This window comes from Lissotriton helveticus, chromosome 10, assembly GCF_964261635.1.
Source record: "Lissotriton helveticus chromosome 10, aLisHel1.1, whole genome shotgun sequence".
Taxonomy (NCBI): domain Eukaryota; kingdom Metazoa; phylum Chordata; class Amphibia; order Caudata; family Salamandridae; genus Lissotriton; species Lissotriton helveticus.
The window spans coordinates 141,099,106-141,119,182 of NC_136071.1; the positions used below are offsets into that span (position 1 = coordinate 141,099,106).

Genomic DNA, 20,077 nt, shown 5'->3' on the forward strand with positions numbered 1-20,077 from the left:
CCTAAACAATCCAGTCAAGAGGCGAGCGCTGTTATCTCTCCTCGAGAGCACCCACGCAGATATCTGTCTTCTACAGGAGACCCACTTGCTGGCCCGCGACTCTCATAGACTGCGCTCCCATAAATTCCTGACACAATTGTTCTTCTCTAGCACTACTAAGACAGCGGGGGTAGCAATCCTGGTGGCCCGACACTTCAGGGGAGAAATCCTTCACAAACATGCAGAACACAAAGGCAGACTATAATTGGTCTATCGGTTCAGAGTTGGGGGGTTACATTCACGATTGGGTCCCTGTACAGCCCTAATGACCAGCAAGACCGCTTCTTACGATCGGCTATGGTAGACGTTTACGCTTCACCAGATAGACACATTATTGTGGAGGGAGACTTTAACATGGTCTTCGACTCGGCCCTAGATAGATCCGCCCAATGCTCCCCGCAGGTCGGGGAGTTCTCAGCCGGGAGTAAGGCACCGTTATCGGACGTGGACCTCCACGATCTCTGGCGCTCCATGCATCCCGCTGATCCGGGGTATTCCTACTACTCCCACGCACACAAAACGTACGCGAGGCTAGATCATCTTCTGGTCACGACCCCGGTACGTGCTCTAGTCTCCTCATCCGAACTGGGAGTGATATCCTTATCGGATCATTCCCCGGTCATTGCCACGCTCTGTCTGCCGCCGGTGTCCTGCCCTCCCATGGTCTGGCGCCTCAGGGATACCCTACTGCATAAGAAGGTGGTGGTTAGGCGTATAGAAGATGCGAATCGGGATTACCTATCGCACAATGATAACCCCGATACCTCCCTGGCAACACAGTGGGCGGCCCTGAAGGCGGCTCTCAGGGGGGAGTTCCTGGCCATTTCTTCAGCCGAGAATATAGAACGGCGGGACAGAGGGAGGAACTCACCCGAAGGGTCCGCGAGCTCGAGCAGATACACAGCCGGACGGGGGCCCCCCGGATTTGGAAGCAGCTTAAAGTGGCAAGGAAACTCCTATCGGCCCTAGACGTGGACAGGGCGGAGTATGCTGCGCTTCGTTTGCAACATGCTTACTACACGGGAGGGGACCGTTGTGGCAGACTCCTAGCCAACAGGCTCCGAGTAACGCACCAGCGTCAGATGGTGAAGGAGGTCGCTGACCCCACAGGGTCAATGGTCACGGAAGATACCCAAATTGCCGAAACGTTTTGCGGCTTTTATGCAGATCTCTATGCCGGGGATCCACCGGATGAGTCCGCGACCTCGGCATATCTGGCCTCGGTCGCCCTCCCGTCACTTACCCCTCCACAGGCAGAACATATGGAAAGAGACATTCGGATTGAGGAGGTGATCTCCGCCATAGCCAAACTTAAACACGGCAAGGCCCCGGGACCGGACGGGTATACATCTCTCTTTTATAAAACATTCTGCGCGTCACTGGCACCACTCCTCACCCGCCTATTTAACTCATTCGCCACACAGGGGGCCATCCCGCCTGATCTCCTGAGGGCCTCTGTCACAGTCATTCCCAATCCGGGAAAGGATTGATCACTCTGCGGCTCCTACAGACCGATATCTCTTTTAAATGTCGATCTCAAGCTGTACATCGGGATCCTCGTGGCCCGACTAGCCCCCCACCTACCGGGGCTTATAGACCCAGACCAGGCGGGTTTTGTCCCTGGACGCCAGACGGTGGATAACACCAAAAGGATTGTCCACCTCATAGAGAAAGCCTCCCGAATCCCCGGCGAGAGAATGATGCTAGCGGTGGACTCTGAAAAGGTGTTCAACCGCGTCCACTGGCCCCATCTTGAACAAGTTTTTATGAAAGTGGGTATTGGGGAGAAATTTCGATCTATGATCCTCAACTGCTATAAATTCACGACCGCAGTGGTCCGGGTGAATGGGTATAATTCACGGAGCTTCGACATTGAGAGGGGTACTAGACAGGGGTGTCCACTTTCCCCCCTGCTCTTCGCCCTTTATATGGAGCCACTCGCCCAACGGATCTGCACCAACCCGGCGGTGACGGGGGTTAAGTTCGGAGGTTTTATTCAGACAATAAGCCTCTACGCGGACGATATTATATTGTCGTTGGATGACCCACGGTCTGCTCTCCCAGCGTGCATTGAGGAGCTGGACTCCTTCGCTGAGGTTGCAGGCTTTAGGATGAACATGGGGAAGTCAGTAGCCCTGGATGTCTCCCTTACATCGACCACTAGATCCTACCTACAAGGCAGGTTTCCCATGCTTTGGTCATCGGATCTGGTACCCTATTTGGGGATCCAGCTGGCTCCCACCTTGCCAGCCATGGTAACAGCCAACTACACCGCGCTGGGCAAAAAGATCCGGGAGGAGCTGGGGAGGTGGAATCGTAGCACCCTTTCCTGGTTGGGCAGAATAGCGGCGGTGAAAATGACGATTCTGCCCCAGGTCCTGTACCAGTTCAGGGCCCTGCCACTTCAACCACCCACTGGATGGATCCAACAGACACAGGCAGAACTTTCCCGTTTCATTTGGCAGGGAAGGAAGCCCAGAATGCGCAGGGCGCTCTCTATGCTGGCCCCTGAGGCTGGAGGGCTTGGAATCCCGGACCTTCGCAAATATTTCCAAGCAGCTCAGCTGCGATATCTCGTAGCATGGAGCAGGTGGGAATCAGATAAGCACTGGCTTTTCCAGGACCAGGCGGTGGCGGGCTGCCCTCTGCAGGAGGTGCCGTTTCTGCGCCGACCTCATCGCCCTGCGAATCTATACGCCTCTTTCGTCAGCAAGGTACCCCTGCGGGTCTGGGATGCCACCAACACCGCTTACAACCTTACCACGTTCCCGTCCCCGCTTACGCCACTGGTGGACAACCCGGACTTTACTCCAGGGATGGAGAGGGGCGCCTTTGCCTACTGGCGAGCGGCCGGGTGCCGTGCCCTGTGCCATCTGTATGGCCCTGAAGGGGTCATTCCCTTTCCGCATTTCCGACAGGTATACTCGCTCCCAGATTCTGACAGACACGGCTACATGCAGGTTCGCCATTGGGCACTACACCCGCAGGTACGGGACGCGGCTGACAGGCAGCTACTCCCGTATGAAAGGTGGCTCATGACACGCAAGACAGATACGAAATTGATTACGGACCTCTATAAACTATTGCAACCACCTTCCTCACACTTTTACAATCCTGGGAGGGAGCGTAGGGAACGGGAGCTGGGTAGGACATTGAGCCATAAAGAATGGGATCAGATATATTACAGAGCAAGTCATTCGGCTAATCATATGGGACTCACCGAAACACTAACGAAGGTCGCTACCTACTGGTACTATACGCCAGAACGGGTACATGAAATGGACCGGAATAAGGACGGCGATTGCTGGAGGGGATGCAAGCAGATAGGCACTCTGACACACGTTTTATGGGACTGCCCACTGTTAGAATCTTATTGGAAGGAAGTGCTAGATGAGGTAGATTCCCACTTCGACACTGAACTGCCGCGCTTCCCAGCATACGTTCTATTGGGACTCCCGAACAGGTTGGTGTATCCACTCAAGTCCCGCAGAGGCAGGCAGATAGCCATAGCATTAGGCTAAGCGGTTCAAAACATTTTGCAATTCTGGCGCACTACCACACTTCCCTCTTACACGGGCTGGCTTCATCGCTTGTGGCATATCCTGGGCATGGAAAAACTATCGCTCATAGTGGCGGGGGACATAGAGCAGTTTGACGAGCTCTGGCAGCCGTTTCAGTCTTTGTTGGTCACTGAGTTCAGGGAACTCACCTGTCCCAAAACCCTCCGCCTCCTGCAGCTCACAGCACCTGCAGAACCGACCACTTGAATAGACACGAGATCTTTCTCCTCAGCTGACAGCGTCCTAGGAGGACAACAGGGGATGGACCAGTGCACTGGACGGGGGGGAGGGAGGATGGGGGGGGGAGATCCGGGAGTTGGGTCGGGGGGGGGGGGGTTCGAGAAGAGAAACCTGTTCTTTTGTGCAACGTCAAATGCTCTCAGATGTCGCCGCAGACTGGTGTACAGGCGGATTGCCCTTTTGTAGATGCAATGTCATGAGAGTGGCCCTAGCAGCAGTGACCTTATACTTCATACGCTTTGTTTGTGTGTTCATTTGTGTTGCACCAATAAAAATTCTTTAAACCTAAGTCCTTCCATAAAGGCTTTAATTGCTGGCACCCTAAATAGTGAAAGGTGTTGCCTGTTTTGCAGGTATGCTGCTAACGCAGCTAAATGTATCCTGATGGATGAATAGGCTAAATTGCAACGTTGTAGGTGCAATAGATAGCAGATGATGTTTTGAGTAGAAGCATCAAGTGGGTTAATGTCATTGTTACTACAGTAAATGACGAAACGTTTCCACTTTGCTGCATAACATGCTCTGGTAGTGGGTTTTCTTGCCTCTTTGATAATATTCATGCAGTTTGGGGGCAAGTTTAGGTATCCAAACTCTAGGACTCCAGGAGCCAGATCGCCAGGTTTAGCTGTTGCGGGTCTGGGTGTTGGATTTCTCAATGGCTCTGAGTCAGAAGATTGGGTGTGAGGCGCAGTCTTTGATGAGGCACCACTGACAGTTCTAGGAACGTTGTGTACCACGGTTGCCTTGCCCATGTGGGAGCAACTAGGATCAGTGTCAGCGAATGTTGGCGCATTTTGCGTGCCACCAGCGGTATTAACGGAGCTGGGGGGAAAGCGTACGCAAATTTGCCTGACCAGTTCATCCATATCGCATTGCCCTGCGACTGCGGATGTGGGAACCTGGCGGCAAAGTACTGGCATTTTGCGTTTTCGCTTGTGGCAAACAGATCTATCTCCGGTTGTCCCCACTTCCGGAAGAATGGTTGGAGCACTTTGGGGTGAATTTCCCATTCGTGCATCTGATGGCTGTGCCTGCTGAGCAGGTCGGCTACTTGATTGTCCTTGCCTGGGAGGTGTTCTGCCATGAGAAACATATTCCTCTGAATGGCCCATTTCCACATTGCTTGAGCTAGGTGTGACAGCTGTGGTGAGTGCGTTCCTCCATGTTTTTGAATGTAATACATAGCTGTCATGTTGTCCGTCCGGATCAACACAGCTTTGTTGCATAAGTGTGTCTTGAAAGCTTTTAGGGCTAGAAATACCATCATCAATTCCAGAAGATTGATGTGCATTTTCTTTTGCTGTACGGTCCAGAGTCCCTGTACTGTGTAGTGTAGGACATGGGCTCCCCATCCTAATAGGGATGCATCCGCTGTTAACACTATTTGTGGGACAGGCTCCTGGAACAGTCGTCCCTTGCAAAGGTTTTGTGGATTCCACCAATGCAGAGAGTTGTATGCTCGACTGGTCACCAACACTAGGTCCTTTAATTGCCCGTGAGCCTGGTTCCACTGCCTTGCTAGGCACTCTTGTAGCGGACGCATATGTAGCCTGGCATGATGGACTATGAATATGCACAAGGCCATCATGCCTATCAGTTGCATAAACACTCGAGCTGGTAGTGAGTGTTGGGGTCTGAATTTTTGGATCAATGATTGCATTCCCTTGATCCATGCTGCGTTGGGATATGCTTTTGCTGCCAGTGTATCTATTGTTGCTCCCAGGTACTGTTGGACGTGGGAGGGTTGCAGATGTGATTTTGGGTACTTTAGTGAGAATCCTAAACTGTGCAGGAGATGTATGGTCTTTGACATGTGGTTGGCACATTGCTGGGCTGATGGCGCGTGTATTAGCCAATCATCCAGATAAGGGTACACGTGGATGTGTTGCCTTCTGAGATGTGCCGCCACTGTCACCAGACATTTGGTGAACACTCTTGGAGCTGTTGTGTCACCAAATGGCAGGACTTTGAACTGGTAGTGCTGTCCCTGAATGGTGAACCTCAGATACTTTCTGTGAGCATTGGTGTATTTGTATATGAAAGTATGCGTCTTTGAGGTCTAGAGTTGCTAGGAAGTCTCCCTGGCGAAGCAATGGTAAGACTTGCTGGAGAGTGAGCATATGGAAATGCTCCGACAAAATGTACAGGTTGAGGGGCCTGAGGTCCAAAATTGGTCTGAGCGACCCGTCCTTCTTTGGAATAAGGAAGTATAGGGAGTATACTCCTGTTCCTTGATGTTGTAGTGGGACTGGTTCTATGGCCCCCTTTTGCAGCATACTGATGACCTCTTGCTGCAGTAGCGTTATATGTTCCTGTGACATTGGACGGTGCACGGGTGTTATGTTGGGTGGTGTTGTGGTGAGTTCGAGGCAATAGCCATGTTGGATAATTTGCCTGACCCACTTGTCTGTAATGATATTTAACCAGACTGGCAGAAACTGTTGTATTCTTCCCCCGACCGGTGTTGTATGGTCTGGGGGTAGTGCCAAGAAGTCACTGTTTGGTGTTAGTGAAGGATCTACTTGCATTGCCTCCACGACCTCTTCCTTTTGTATTATTTCCTCTGTATCCACCTCTGTTGGTAGTTTTATTGTATGTGGATTGTGTATTACTCTTGTAAGTTGAGGATTGCTGTGATGTATGACTTCGCGCTCCTGGATGTTTATCTGTGTGCGGGAACTTGGAGTTGCACTGCGGGCAGAACTTGAATGGTCTTCGTTCCATCGGCGGTCGGTCCACGTGGTGTCGAGAAGGCCTCACGGCCCGATTCGACGACCGGAGTGCAACAGATGTTGAAAAAGTATATCGGTACCGAGCGCTGAACAATACCGACGGATCCAAAGGCCTTTTGGCCTTTAGAAAAAGTTTTCTTGATTCCGAACTTGGAGTGTAGGAAAGTACATCCGAACCCAATGGCGGAAAAAAACAATCTGAGGATGGAGAGGATGCCCATGCGCACTGTAGTCCAAGGGAGGAGCCACCTATCTCGTGATACTTCGAAGCCTCTTCCAGGACAACAATGTGCAATCATCCGGACCCAACACTAGGCGGCGATCTATGCACAGATATGAATTCAGCAGCCCACATGCCTCGAACAGATTGTTACGGAAGGCAAGTAACTTGTTCTTCTAAAAATACTTCTAACATGAAATGGAGGAACCGCATAAGGTATAAAAGAAAGCTTGGATCCTCAACACCAATGTATCCGTACAGAAGGTTGTATAAGATAGGATGACAGAAAGGCTCTCATATCTATGTTATGGCGATGAGAAAGATGGTCTTCAACATCAGGAATCTCGATGGACAACTGTGCAGCATCTCAAACCAGGTGCATATCAAAACAGTGAGGACAGTGAGGTTTTTGGGCAGAAATAAATGCTTCAAACTTTCCAAAAATCTCATCACAAATGTTCGTCTAAACAAAGAGGGCTGATCCGACAACCAGACAAAAAGACCCTAGTGCAAGTCGTTGGTGAACCAGCGACAAAATGTACAAAACTTCAGATAACTTTGTTTGCACGGGTGCTGCACCAATCCACACATTTGTTCCAACGACTGCTGTACACTGATTTCGTGAAAAGAAGCTTAACTGCCAAAATGACATCAACGAACTCAGGAAAAACGAACAAGTACTACCGCTTAACTAATCTCCAATATCCGAGATGCAGATCTTGCAGACCCAGTTTCAGTACCCTGCCCTGCTTCTGCGACAGAAGTTTGTCCAAAAGCAGCATCCTGATCGGAGTACATGCCTCATGCCCAGGAGTTCCGGGTACCACACTTTTCTGTCCAATTTGGTGCCACTAGGATGACTTGGACCCGATCATTCCTAATCTTATTAAAAACTGAAAGCAGGAGAGAAAGAGGTGGAAAAGCATATAGGGGTCTCGAGCTCCATTCTAGACAGAAGGCTTCTCCAAGCCGGATCTACCTTGGCAACTAAAATGAGCAAAAGTGCTGACATTGCACATTCTCATCAGTGGTGAAAAGATGGAGCCATGGTTCTCAAAGATGGAGCCATGGTTCTCTCAACTGCTGGCAGACACGATGCCACCTCCAGGTGAAAATGCCAGTTATGATCCTTGGAGTGTTGGCAGCTGACTTAGTCCACCCTCGTGTTTAGAGATCCTGCCAGGTGGTTTACCACCAGAGAAATTCCTTGTCTATCCAGCCACTTTCAGAGGCAGAGAGCTTCCTGACAGAAGACCCTTATACCCATATCACCATGTTTGTTGTAGTACCATATAGTGGTGGTGATGTCTGTGAGCACCTGTACCAGCCTTTCTCTGATAATGGGCAGAATGGCCTTCAAAGCAAAGTGAATCGCTCTTACCTCCAACAATCCAATGTGCAGCCCAGTCTCAGCAGGAGATCAGAGGCCTCTGATCTTCACCTCTCCTAGACAGCCTTCCCAACCCAGTAGCTTTGCATCTGTAAACACTGTCAGCTCTGGGTAAGGTAAAGAGAGGGGTCTGCCACTAACCCAGTCATGGTCCAGTGGTCACCGGTGCAGTACATTGGTATCCTCTTCAAAATCTCGATTCAATCCAAAAGATTTACCCGATGCTGTGCCCACTGGGAATTGAGGCCTAACTGCTTAGCCCGCATGCAAAGCCTGGTATTGTTGGCCAGTAAGATGCAGCAGGCCAACACTCCCAGGACACTCAGTGTCTCGCGAATGCAATGAGATCCAGGACCGAGGATTAAACATCGGGGACATACCCTGAATGTCCTGGACTCTCCACTCCGGGAAAAAGGCACAAAATAAAAGAATATCCAGAATAGCGCAGATGAATTGGAGCATCTGTGAAGGAGTGAGGTATGACCCAGGTCCACGCATCAACTTCTACGGCGCATTCCAGCCAAACACTGCAGGACCCTTCAACTGTCGACACTGCCCTGTCCACTGCTAAATCGAACCTGCCACCCCAAGGCGCCCTCCGACCATAACCACCAAGGATCAACACCACTGCCTACTAATCAACACCTGCTCACTTCACAAACATGCCAGTGAAAACTGGGACATTGTCTCTCTCATGCTGGGCTCAGCCTTTCTCATGGATCAACCTGGCATCAACACCCATCCTCGCCTCCGCTATATCTCGCAGATACAAGATAATCCACAGCAACTGCACCAACAAGCAAGGTGGTGGAATAGCCATCACCCATAAAGAGTGCATCAACTGCACATCCATCACGGACGCCCAAACCCCAATCATGGAATTTCCAGATCAACATCAACACCACATTCTGAGGCACCCTCACCTACAGACCCACCGGACTTCGCCCCGCCTTCTGCAAGGATATCTCTGACTTCACCACCCCCCCTACCCATCCACTCTAAACACTTCCTCTTCCTAGGGGATCTGAACTTCCACCTGGAAAACCACACCAACACCAACTTTTCTTACCTCCTAGAAATCATGGACATCCTCTGACTCTCCCAGTGAGTCACCAACCCCACATACATCATTGAACACAGACTGGACCCCATATTCTCTGCCCCCAACAGGGTCAGATACGGCCACACCAGTAAAGTCACCCGGTCCGACCATTCAATAGTAAACTTCTCCGCCACTACCAACCCTTCTAACAACCCCTCCAGCACCCCATATAGGAGCAGGAGTAAGGTAACAGAGGACCTCTGGACTCACACCCTCAACACGTCACAGCTGCACTCCTCCCCAACCCAGAGGAAGCCATCAAAGACTTCAACACCCGGGTTACCAACTGCACTGACAAAGTTGCACCCTCCTTTAAACCTTCCAAACATGACAGACCCCCGCCCCCCCCGACCATGCCAAATGGTTCACAGACAAACTCCTAAACTCAAAACGCAACAGCAAAAGTTTGGAAAGGATCTGAAGCACCAGCAATACCCCCACTAACAGAGAAAAATTCAAACTAGTATTAAACAACTACCACTCTCAACTAAAGAACCCCAAGAAAGACGCCCTCAATACCTGCCTTGAAGCCAGTGCCAACTGCAGCAAGGAACTCTTCTGCATTGTCTAAGAGTTCTCCAACCCCACAGCAACTGAAAAACCATCACCCCTTTCAAGGACCTCTGCTATTCCCTCGCAGATTTCTTCCACAACAAAATCACAATCATCTATGAACACTATGACCCCCAACCACCCCTAGACAGCATCAACATGCTCCCCACTAAAAAGGACCACAACCCATCAACAATCTCTATATGGGAGACTCTCCCAATGCAGACCATTGCCACCATCATAAGTACCATACATTCAGTACCACACGGAGACCCCACCATATGTTCAACAAGAGAATCAATCTCATCAGCAAGTAGCTCTCCACCATCCTCAATGCCTCCATTCCCTCTGTATACTTCCCAGCCGCATGGAAGCACACAGAAGGCAGACCTCTACTAAGAAACAAAACTTCTGCAGACCCGGTAGATCTAAAAAAAAAAACTACTGACTAATCTCCCTTCTCCCCTTCCAGTCAAAGACCTGGAAAAAGCAATAAACTTCCAACTTACCAACCATCTGGAAACCAACAAACTCCTGGACCCCTCTCAGTTAGGATTCCGCCCCAACCACAGCATGAAAACAGCCCTTATAGCAGCCATATATGACAAGGGATAGATCGCTGCCCTTATCCTCCTCGGCCACTCCGAAGCTTTTGACACCGCATCTCACTACACCCTCCTACACGTTCTCCACCAGATGGCTAGGCAAGAGAAAGCCCTCAAGTGTATCGCTGTCTTTCTCAAAGGAAGAACCCAGAGCATCCACCTCCCACCATACTCCTCGCCACCCAAGGACATCGTCTGCAAAGTCCCGTAAGGATAATCTTTAAGCCCAACTCTCTTCAACACCTACATGGCCCTGATAGCCACCCTGGTCAGAGCACATATTATGAACATCATATCCTACGCGGATGACACTCAGCTTATCCCGTCCCTGTCCTCAGACCCTCTAACATCAAAGCTAACTTCCACAGATGCCTGGCAAACATCGCCTGCTGGATGCTGAGCAAGTGCCTCAAGCTCAACACCGACAAAACAGAGGTACTCATCTGCCGAAGCGCCACCTCCCCCTTGAAAGACATCTGGTAGCCAACAGAAATCAGTCCCCTATCCACACCCACAGAACACGCGAAATACCTGGGCATCATACTCAACAGGAAGCTCAATGAGAAAACAGGTAAATGATGTCTCATCGGCACGCCTCTACATCCTCCACATGCTAAAGAAACTCTTGATATGGCTCCCCACTGACAGCAGAATCACCATCACCGAAGCTCTCGTCATCAGCCGCCTGGACTAAAGCAACAACCTCTACGTAGGAATCACCACACACGTTTTAAACAGGCTCCACTCCACATAGAATGCAGCAGCAAGGCTTATCCTTGACCTCCAGATGCAAACACACATAAACACCCCCCCCCTACCCCCCCCCTCCTGCCCCCCCCCTCACCTCAAAGCGCTGCACTGCCTCTGAGTTAACAAACAATGCCAGTTCAAACTCCCCACCCACAAAGCCCTACACAACACTGGCCCAGCATACCTCAACAACATAATGAACTTACACCAGACAACTAAGCTCCTCATCCCTCTACCTTGCCCACACGCTGCACAACCCCAGAGGGGCAGCTGCACCTTCTCCCTCTAGGTCATAAAACACTGGCACAACCTCCCTCTTCAAGTCCGAAAAACCCCAACCCTTCAGGAGTTCAGAAAGAACCTCAAAACATGGCTCATCAACAGGAGCAGCAGCCCCCCCTCTCACCCCCCTCCCTCCAGCTCCGGGATACACTCATGGGTGACAAGTAGTGCTCTATAGATCCCCTTTGATTTGATTTGATGACTTTGGAACGTTGAAAGTGAACCCCAACAATGTCAGTAGGTTTGCTGTCATCTGGAGAGGGGGGGGGGGGGGGGAGATACAATGACTGGTGTGAGCCTGCCATCAGCAGCCAAACATCGGGGTATAGTAAGAAGAATACCCCCTACCTTCAAGGGTGTTCTGTGACCCGTCCTAACAATTTTGTGAATACCAAACTAAAAATGCTCCTGGTCTACAGTGAACTGCAGGTAGTGTCTCTGGGTTTGCATGACAGGGATATGGAAATAAACGCCCTGCAAGTGAAACTCCACCATCCAGTCTACAGTGTTTAAAGCAGACAAGACCTAGATGAACAAGAGCATCTTGAATTTGTTGTGTTGCTGGAAGGCATTGAGAGGGTAAGTCTCTAAAATAGGACGAAGGCCTCTGTACTGCTTCGGTACAGGAAGTCATGAAAGTAACATCCACTTCTTACTACCATGACCAGAACTGTCTCTATTGCCCAGTTGGCCTAAAGGGGGCATGAACTTGCTACCGTTAATTGGACAGAAGGTCCTTCGTTAGCTGCCCTAAGGCTGGTGGAATGTGCAGTGAGTTAGAAAGAAATGGGAGGCCGCAGCACTGATTGACAATTTGGAGGACTCACTTGCCCGAGGTGATGGCCTGTCACCCAAGGAGGTAATATTACATTCTGCCTCCAACAGGGCGACTCTGTGCTGGTAAGGACACACTCAAGCAGATTTGCTAGAGGGGCGGGCACTGAACTGCACATTATCCTTCTGTCCTAGTTTCTGTCTCTGAGAATTGCAGACTGCCACGAAAGGGCTAAATGGCCTGCTTGGCTGGTGGAAGGGTCTGGCGTAGGCAAAACTGAAAACCCCTGACCACAGCCACGGAGAGGGCGAAATGGTTGGTGCATCTGTCTGGTGGGACAGAAATAGCCAAGGTACTTGGTGTGCCCCCAGGCTCCATAGACCATTCCATGATTAAGTCTGCTTTTTCGCCAAAGAGTCGAGAGCTGTCAAACGGCATACCCATCATGGATGATTAGGCATCCGCAGAGAAGCCTTTAAACCCCATTCAGGCAAGACATTGAGGTGCCACACTGGTGTCCACTGCTTGGTCCAGGAAGTTGGGTGTGTCCAAGTCAGAATGTATTATAAATTTCACTGCATTGAAACTATCCTGGATAACTTTATTAAGAGATGCTTGAAGGTCATCCACAAAGGCAGGTAAAACTTGCACCACAGTGTCCCAATGGGCATAGGACTAGCGGCCAAGACAGATGGAATTTACTGACCTGAGATCAAGGCTCATAGGAGAGACAACCCGCTTGCCAAATGTCTCTATCTATTTTGACTCATGATCAAGTGGAGTGGTAGGAAAGGCATTTACTGTGCTGGTGGACGCATGGACCACTGAACTCTCTGGTGTCAGCTTTTGTGTAAGAAATGGCTGGGTTGCTAGGTGCAGGATGATGGTGATGACCTGGCAGAAGTCTCTTAATGAAAACATTAGCCTTGACCTCCATAGTGGGGAGCTCCACGTCTGCGACTTCTGCCACCCTCTGCATAACTAATGCAAAGAAGGCACTTTCCTCCATAGCAGGACCATGGTGGGATGCAAAGTTGGTATCTGGAGAAGTATCCAGACCACTGGCATCTTGGAGTTCTATCGTCATCACATTGTGGGATATAATCATCCCCTTCATCATAATTGTCATTGTCCAAATCAGTTGAGCTGTAGCGCGAAGTAGGGCGAATTGTCAGGTTCTTAGTGATTGACTGTTGGGTCGCTTGCCAGGCTAAGTGAAACCTCAGTCAGGTCGTGGTGGATTCTACAGAGAGAGGAGAGAGACAAACAGCACAATTGGCTGAAATTTCTCCTTCAGCATTTACGGTATCACGTTGATGCAAATGGAACCAGAACAGGGGGTGGCGTTGGGACTGAAGTGAGCACCATTGCTGAACCTGATGCAGGTTCACTGGCACAGATGGCGCGGACTGAGGACCTGCCAGTAGATATCTCACTGGAGGCACCTGTGAGTCCTCCTTTTCCAAATGCACAACAGTGGGTGCCATCAGAGAGCTGAAAATGTACAGCATTGCCCCCAGAAAGCCCCTATTTACTGTGACATTGCCGATGAACCCAGAACCTCAGGGAGAGCTAAGACTTGACTTGAAATCACCTCTGGTTGGGAGCTAGATCAGGAAGTGCACTGACACCCTTGAATCCTTCCTACAGTCCGAGATTGACTGGATAGGGCTGATCCCGCTTCGACTTATGATGCCTTTTGTCGGACTCACCCTAAGAGTTTGATCGCAATGATAAGCCACAGGAGCTGGAACAGGACCGTCCTTTAGACTTTACAGGTCGCATCGTGGAATCTTCTTGTGTTTGGAGATGTAAAGTTTGCCTCAAAGTTCCAAAAGGCCTTCAAGTTCATCTGGGTGCAGTCATCACATGATCTGGAATTTGTGCTCCAACCCCGGGCACCAAAGACACACTTCGTTAGGATCCATCGCAGACACCCGTTTGCAACAGTCCCTACAAGGTTTAAACCCGGTCATCTTAGGCGGTGACATTCCTCTTGAATACTGGTAAATTGTTACTAAATTTGTGGTCTTGACACCAAGAAGAAGCTCTGATCAACATCAAAGGCCCCAAAAGAAAGGAACTAAGATAAGAGCGCATGATTTGTGCTTATAAGTGGTTCAACTCATCACTTCTGAAGCGGAATGTTGCTGATGTGCAACCGCACCGTGCCACTACTGGCGCGCAGGAGTACTACTTTAAACTTTCCAGATCCAGTCAGACAGCAGAGAAATATTCACATGGTGAGGAATCTGTGGTTAAAAGTATCCATCTGGGAAAAAAGTGATCTTTTGAACAGATGCATAGAGATATAAAAGTGGCTACCATACATATTGGAAGGAATGCAAGATGTGCCCAGGAAGAGAGCACAATAAACAGAAGATCAATATCACTAGAATAGATTATCTAAAGCAAAAATCAGCAAACACTCCTCGTAGTCATAACATCAGTCTGAGCAAGCCAACAGTAGTGAAATATTTTAATTTAAAAGATCACCATCTACTGAGCATTGTAGGTGCATGAATTCCTACTTCTATTAAATATTAAAGTGCAATACCTCGTCTCGTTTGAATGGTTGCAGTGAGCAAACTGTGGAAGGTTTGGCCACCAGAAGCTCCCCTCTCATGCTGAACTTCCACAAGATGAGCCATGTAATCTGCAAAGAAGCAACCGCAAAAAATAGACAAAGTAACCTCTGTAAAATGTATCATTTTAATCAATATGTGACACGTGAGAAACAGTACCGTAAAGTGATGGCAATGCATATTGAAAAAGAGGTAACAAAAACCTGCAATTCAATAACAATTGTGTTACTTAAATAGTACAGAAATAGAGGCAGATAAAATTTGACTTAGTGGTAACTCAACATTTAGCATATTGCTGCCTCAGTGCTAATTAAATGCTATTCGTCACACTAAAGAAGAGACACAAGTAAAAATAAAAGTGTGACAGTTTTACAACTTATTAGTGTCACTTTTACATAATAAAAATCACTATTCACAACTTCTGAGAAACACTCTATGAAAGAAACTATTGAACATCTATGGTGAAGAATGGGTGTCCATGTGTCATTCATTTTCTTTTCTCAACAATACCACCCTTTTCTGTAAAATCCCACATACATTTTGAGTTTCTCACACATTTTCAATTACCTACTTTGTCTGATACTTCAAATAGTGCAGGCTGATGCTATTGTAGAAGTATAAGCACTACAGTATTGTGTAGACATCATCTTGTTTTGCTGCTAAATTTCATTAGCTATGGGTTCCACAAAAAAGTAAATTCCAAGAGATACTATGGGGCAACCCGTCCATTATCCTCTTGGTTCCCCTCTTTATTTACAGCTTAGCAGTATGTGTTTTCCAAACAGTGGAACCACCAGGGACTCTGCCACCTGGAAAATTCATGCAAAAGACCTATTGACAGATTAAACCGTGGAGGTTTTGGCGGTGCCAATCCTTCTGTAACCATTCTCACCAGAACTGGTTCTGTGCAGGGCACACCAACTCAACTGCAAAGAAATACAAATGTAAGCAAGAAAGTTCCCAGCACATGAGAGTTAAGTTTGTTATTTTTTTTCTCAAAGACAGACATACAAATGAAGTCAGGTCTACCAAGTAGGCATTGTAGGCAGGACCTTTCACCACATAGCCCTTCTCCAAATAGGCAACTGCCATGTACCAGGAATTGCCTAGTTTGGTGAGCTGGCTGGGGTGGTTGAGAAGGTGCATCAGCTGTGCTAGCCATTCAGTGACTGGCTTTCCAAATGGTACATCAGGCTCGAAGTCCTAGCAAGTGTTGCAATTTCTTTCTACACATCTCCTTTTCAGTTGACTAGTTTTCACTCAATGGAAATATTCACAAGTTACCTTTGTCAGTGGCATCACATTATCAAAATTATAGAATTAGTGAACATAACAACACATGAAAATTGAACTCTTCCTCCAGTTAAGATACAGGATGTCAGGATGTTAAGTTGTAGGATGTGACACTATTAAGCTTCAAAACAGATAAATAAAATGAATTATTCAGAAAGTGCTTAATCTAAGATGAAAAGAGCTCACTTGCCGTGACTTTGTAAGCGCCAGCTGTTGAAAAGTAGGTCTTTCATGTACTCATCTAAATAGAGACCCAAGGTTATCCTCTCTTCAGGCCAGGGCCCAAAAAATTACAGTACTTGTTCTGAAGTTTTGTTATGGTTCTCTTGACAGCCAGGAGGACATTCAAGCTTTGTAGAGCTCCGGTCAGTACCTAAGGCTGAATGGCTGAGAGATACACCACCTACCCTTTGTGGAGAGGCCATGCCTCAGACAGAATTGATCTTACTGTTGCAAGTCGAAAACATCTCAATATCAGAACTGATGTGACCATGGTTTGGCTAGAAGCATGGCAGAACAATTGGGATTGTAGCTGTAGAATGAAAAGGATCATTGGAAAGGAATAGATTAATCTTTTCAACCAATTGATCAAGCTGCAGCCCGACCATTCAAATAATTGCACATCCATGATTCAAAGTGTTTGCATGTGGTATTCTGAATAGTGTCAAAGATTGCATTCCAGTTGTCCCCTTTCTCGTCATGTATCAATCTCTGAGATCACTGAGTCATCAATAATAATAAGTAATAATAAGTGTCTGACTACCTGCTAAGGATGCAAGTCTAAACAATAAGTAACCTTGGGCTGTGGAATGCAAAGCGAAAGAAGCAATGACAGGATGGCACATTTACAAAACTGCATTTACGAATACAATAGTGATATATAATGCAGACTGTAAACGTTTCAAACTAATTAAGGGGCTATCATGTGTTGAACACAACCACTTTTAACACGATCACAGAAAAGCAGGCCCTAAAGGTAAAGAAAATTATCTTTAACTCCAAGACAGTCCATATCAACTGAATCACTGTAGATCAAGTTAGAAAAGAATTTAGTAAATGAATGGAGAAATCTAGTTTCAAAGGGGAGCAGGAGCAGGACTGGAGGATGCCCAGGAAGCAAAACACCAACATGGGCAGTAGTTTGGTGGCGGCTGGCAGACCAAGTGGAGTAGGGATGGTAGAGCAGAACTTTTAATTGACAGTGTTAGCCCTTTTGGCACACCAGTAACATTGCTTTAGTCTTGGCACACATGATATGAAAGAACAAGCAACTTGGCATTGAGCTTTAATGCCTTTGATCTTGAGTGCCTAGACATCCATTTAGTGTACCAGGAATACTGTGAAGGGTTTCATATTTTTTCTTTGATATCTCCTGGTGAGGGGTCCTTGACATTCTTGGACAATGCTGAGGTGGAAGCAGTAGCTCCATTAGATCCACTGGTGTTGCTATATAGCACATCAGTCCCACGTGCACCGCCTCAGCTACCAGAATTCCAGTTGTTAGCTTGCACAAAGCTCTGGGCCACATTTAATAGCATGGTGTAGGAGAGTAGGGTCTGCAATCCTATGATCACCCAGATTTTTGCTTTTTGCTGCACTGGTTTACGACTTTCCCTGGCTGTGGGCCTACTAATCAGACCCACAGCCTAGCTGTTCTCTCTATCCAAATTGTACTCAGGTACTGAATTGGCACTGGGCCCTCTCCAAGTCCCTGTACCCAGGGCTGAGGTGCACCCAGAAGTCTCCCAGCGGCTGAAGCATGTATTGTGCCACCCCTGGACTGACTAACTAAACTGACACAACTGGCTGCACGACAGCTGGGGCAAGGTGGTGTACTCACCCTTTGCTTTAGATATAGTATACCTATATCTAACCCTAAAATGGACACACAGATCTCCTATCAGTCACTCCTATGGCAGGCCTTAACAATCCTGAAGGCAGAGTGCTTGGAATCGTGTGAGATGGTGCTCTGGCATGAGCTGAGCCTGTCTGCGGCTTTCGGGATCCATCCCTTAGCCGTTTCCATGATATCGCATACCATATACTCTTAAGTGCATTATAATCCTCGCGGTTATATGCCAACTCTGGTATCGCTTTATCAAAACATGTCGAGTAAGGTGTCATACGAATTGGAATACTAACCCCTCGCCAATTCTGGCGACGGGGTTAGCATTCCACCCTTCTAGAGGGACACGACATGTATGTAACCCCTAACCCCGGTTAAAGTCAAACAGAGCCTCAGCTCCACAAAATGGATGCTGCCACCGAGACACAAGTCTGCCCTCCTGCTGCTGGGAGTCCTCCCAGAGCAGGAGATAAGGACAAAGGGTTTCCTGCCAGGGGCGGTGCCAGCACCGTCCCAGACAGGATTTTGTGTATCCTAGGTAGGCAGGGCTTCAGAGGAAGGTGACTGCAAGTGGCACCCCGGTGCTCACTATGCATAGGCCGGCTTGAACCAGTTCCAGGGACACTCCAGACCCTGAGCTGGGGAAAAGCCCGCCAAGGAAGTGGGTGTAACCACCCCCCTCCTGGTCCCACCCATAGGGCAGGACCTAGTCGCGTGCCAGCCCCCTTTTCTCAGATAAAGGTAGGAGCAGGCCCCCTTCCAAATTAGATCATCTTTGGAATCAAGATACGACTTTCTGCGAAAGGACTTCAAGATTTCCTTCTTCAAGATTCTCCCTTGTGACTAAAGAGTAGTCACCCTGCATCCGCAGGCACCATCGCAAGAACACTGCGGTCTGCTGTAAGTCCTTCCTCCGGAATCCGACTGCCCAGCTCGACAAGACCCGGCTTCCCTGGCACCTCCGACCTCTACTCACCTCTACAGCCAAGCTGAGAACCGTGAGTGCGACGAGACCTCAAGGGACCGACTATTGCCAAGACTGCACGACTTCTGCACAGCAAGCCCGCCGAGTAATTTCCTGGCGAGTGCTTTGGGGTCCGAGAAGCCCCGACCCTGAGCAGCTCCAACACCGAAGAGCAGCCCCCCAGCATCTCCACGATCGGCGTGGGGCCCTTCTGCTTTTTGCTGCTCACCGCGTTGTTTGGCTACTAGCCCGCTGGCTTGTGGCCTTCTGAACGACGCCCGACGACATCACTGCTGCTAGTCTGGTTGCTCCAGACTGGCTCTTGCTCCCTTCCTGAAGAGGAGCACCCCGGACCCTCCTGGTCCACTCAAGGCGCCATTTTGAGTCCACCGCGTGGGCTTGAATTAGCCAAGGCTTTGTTGGCCAATCCTGGGTTCTTCGACGCCGACAGCTTCATCCATCGTGGGACAGCTCGCCTCTCCATCCTGGTCGCCGACAACGCCTCCTGGTCCGTGAGATCTGCAGAGCACAGCGTCACCCACTCACCTAGTCGAGGTGACTACCATCCGGTGCCCTCCTGGTGCCCACTGACTACTGGCTAGTAGTCACGAACTTGGTCCCCTCTGCTTTCAGGTGTCATCCATCTTCCAGATCCAGGCTTGGATCACTTCGAACAATCTTCACTGGTCGCCTGCCAGCATCTTTCTTCCAGGCTCCTGGTCCGGCAACGAGGATTCCCGACGTCTTTTGAGACATAGGCAGCTGCAGCCCCTGGGCTAGGTAACTTCGGCATTTCGGTGCCCCAGCATAGCCTCACTATCCAAGGGTCAGGATCCACTGTCGTTTTCTCCCTACCAGGTCGGGTTCGCCCGTGAACACTAACTTTAGCGTTACTAGCTACCATAGACTTTGTCCCGCATCCCGCGTGAGAGTGCACACTCTGCACCCGAGTCCCCTAGGTCTCCTAGAAGTAATCTAACGATTCCCTAGTCAAGTCCTAGCGATTCCAAAGCCTATTAGTACTGTACTTACCTGCTAGTAATTTCGCATTCCACTTTTAAAGTATATGGTTTTTCGTGCCCCTCGGGCATTTGTGTATACCGTGCTAACTTAAGTATTTTCGTAAGAGTTTTGTTGTGTGC

At 48.9% G+C, this 20,077-nt stretch overlaps 1 protein-coding gene across 1 annotated transcript in view; it reads right to left on the reverse strand.

Moving 5' to 3' along the window:
• INTS1 (integrator complex subunit 1) overlaps positions 1–20,077 on the reverse strand; it is a 526,883-nt gene that overhangs the window by 201,498 nt on the left and 305,308 nt on the right. Inside the window, 1 exon segment of the mRNA XM_078664951.1 lies at positions 14,805–14,903. Coding sequence (XP_078521077.1) covers positions 14,805–14,903 — 99 coding nt within the window.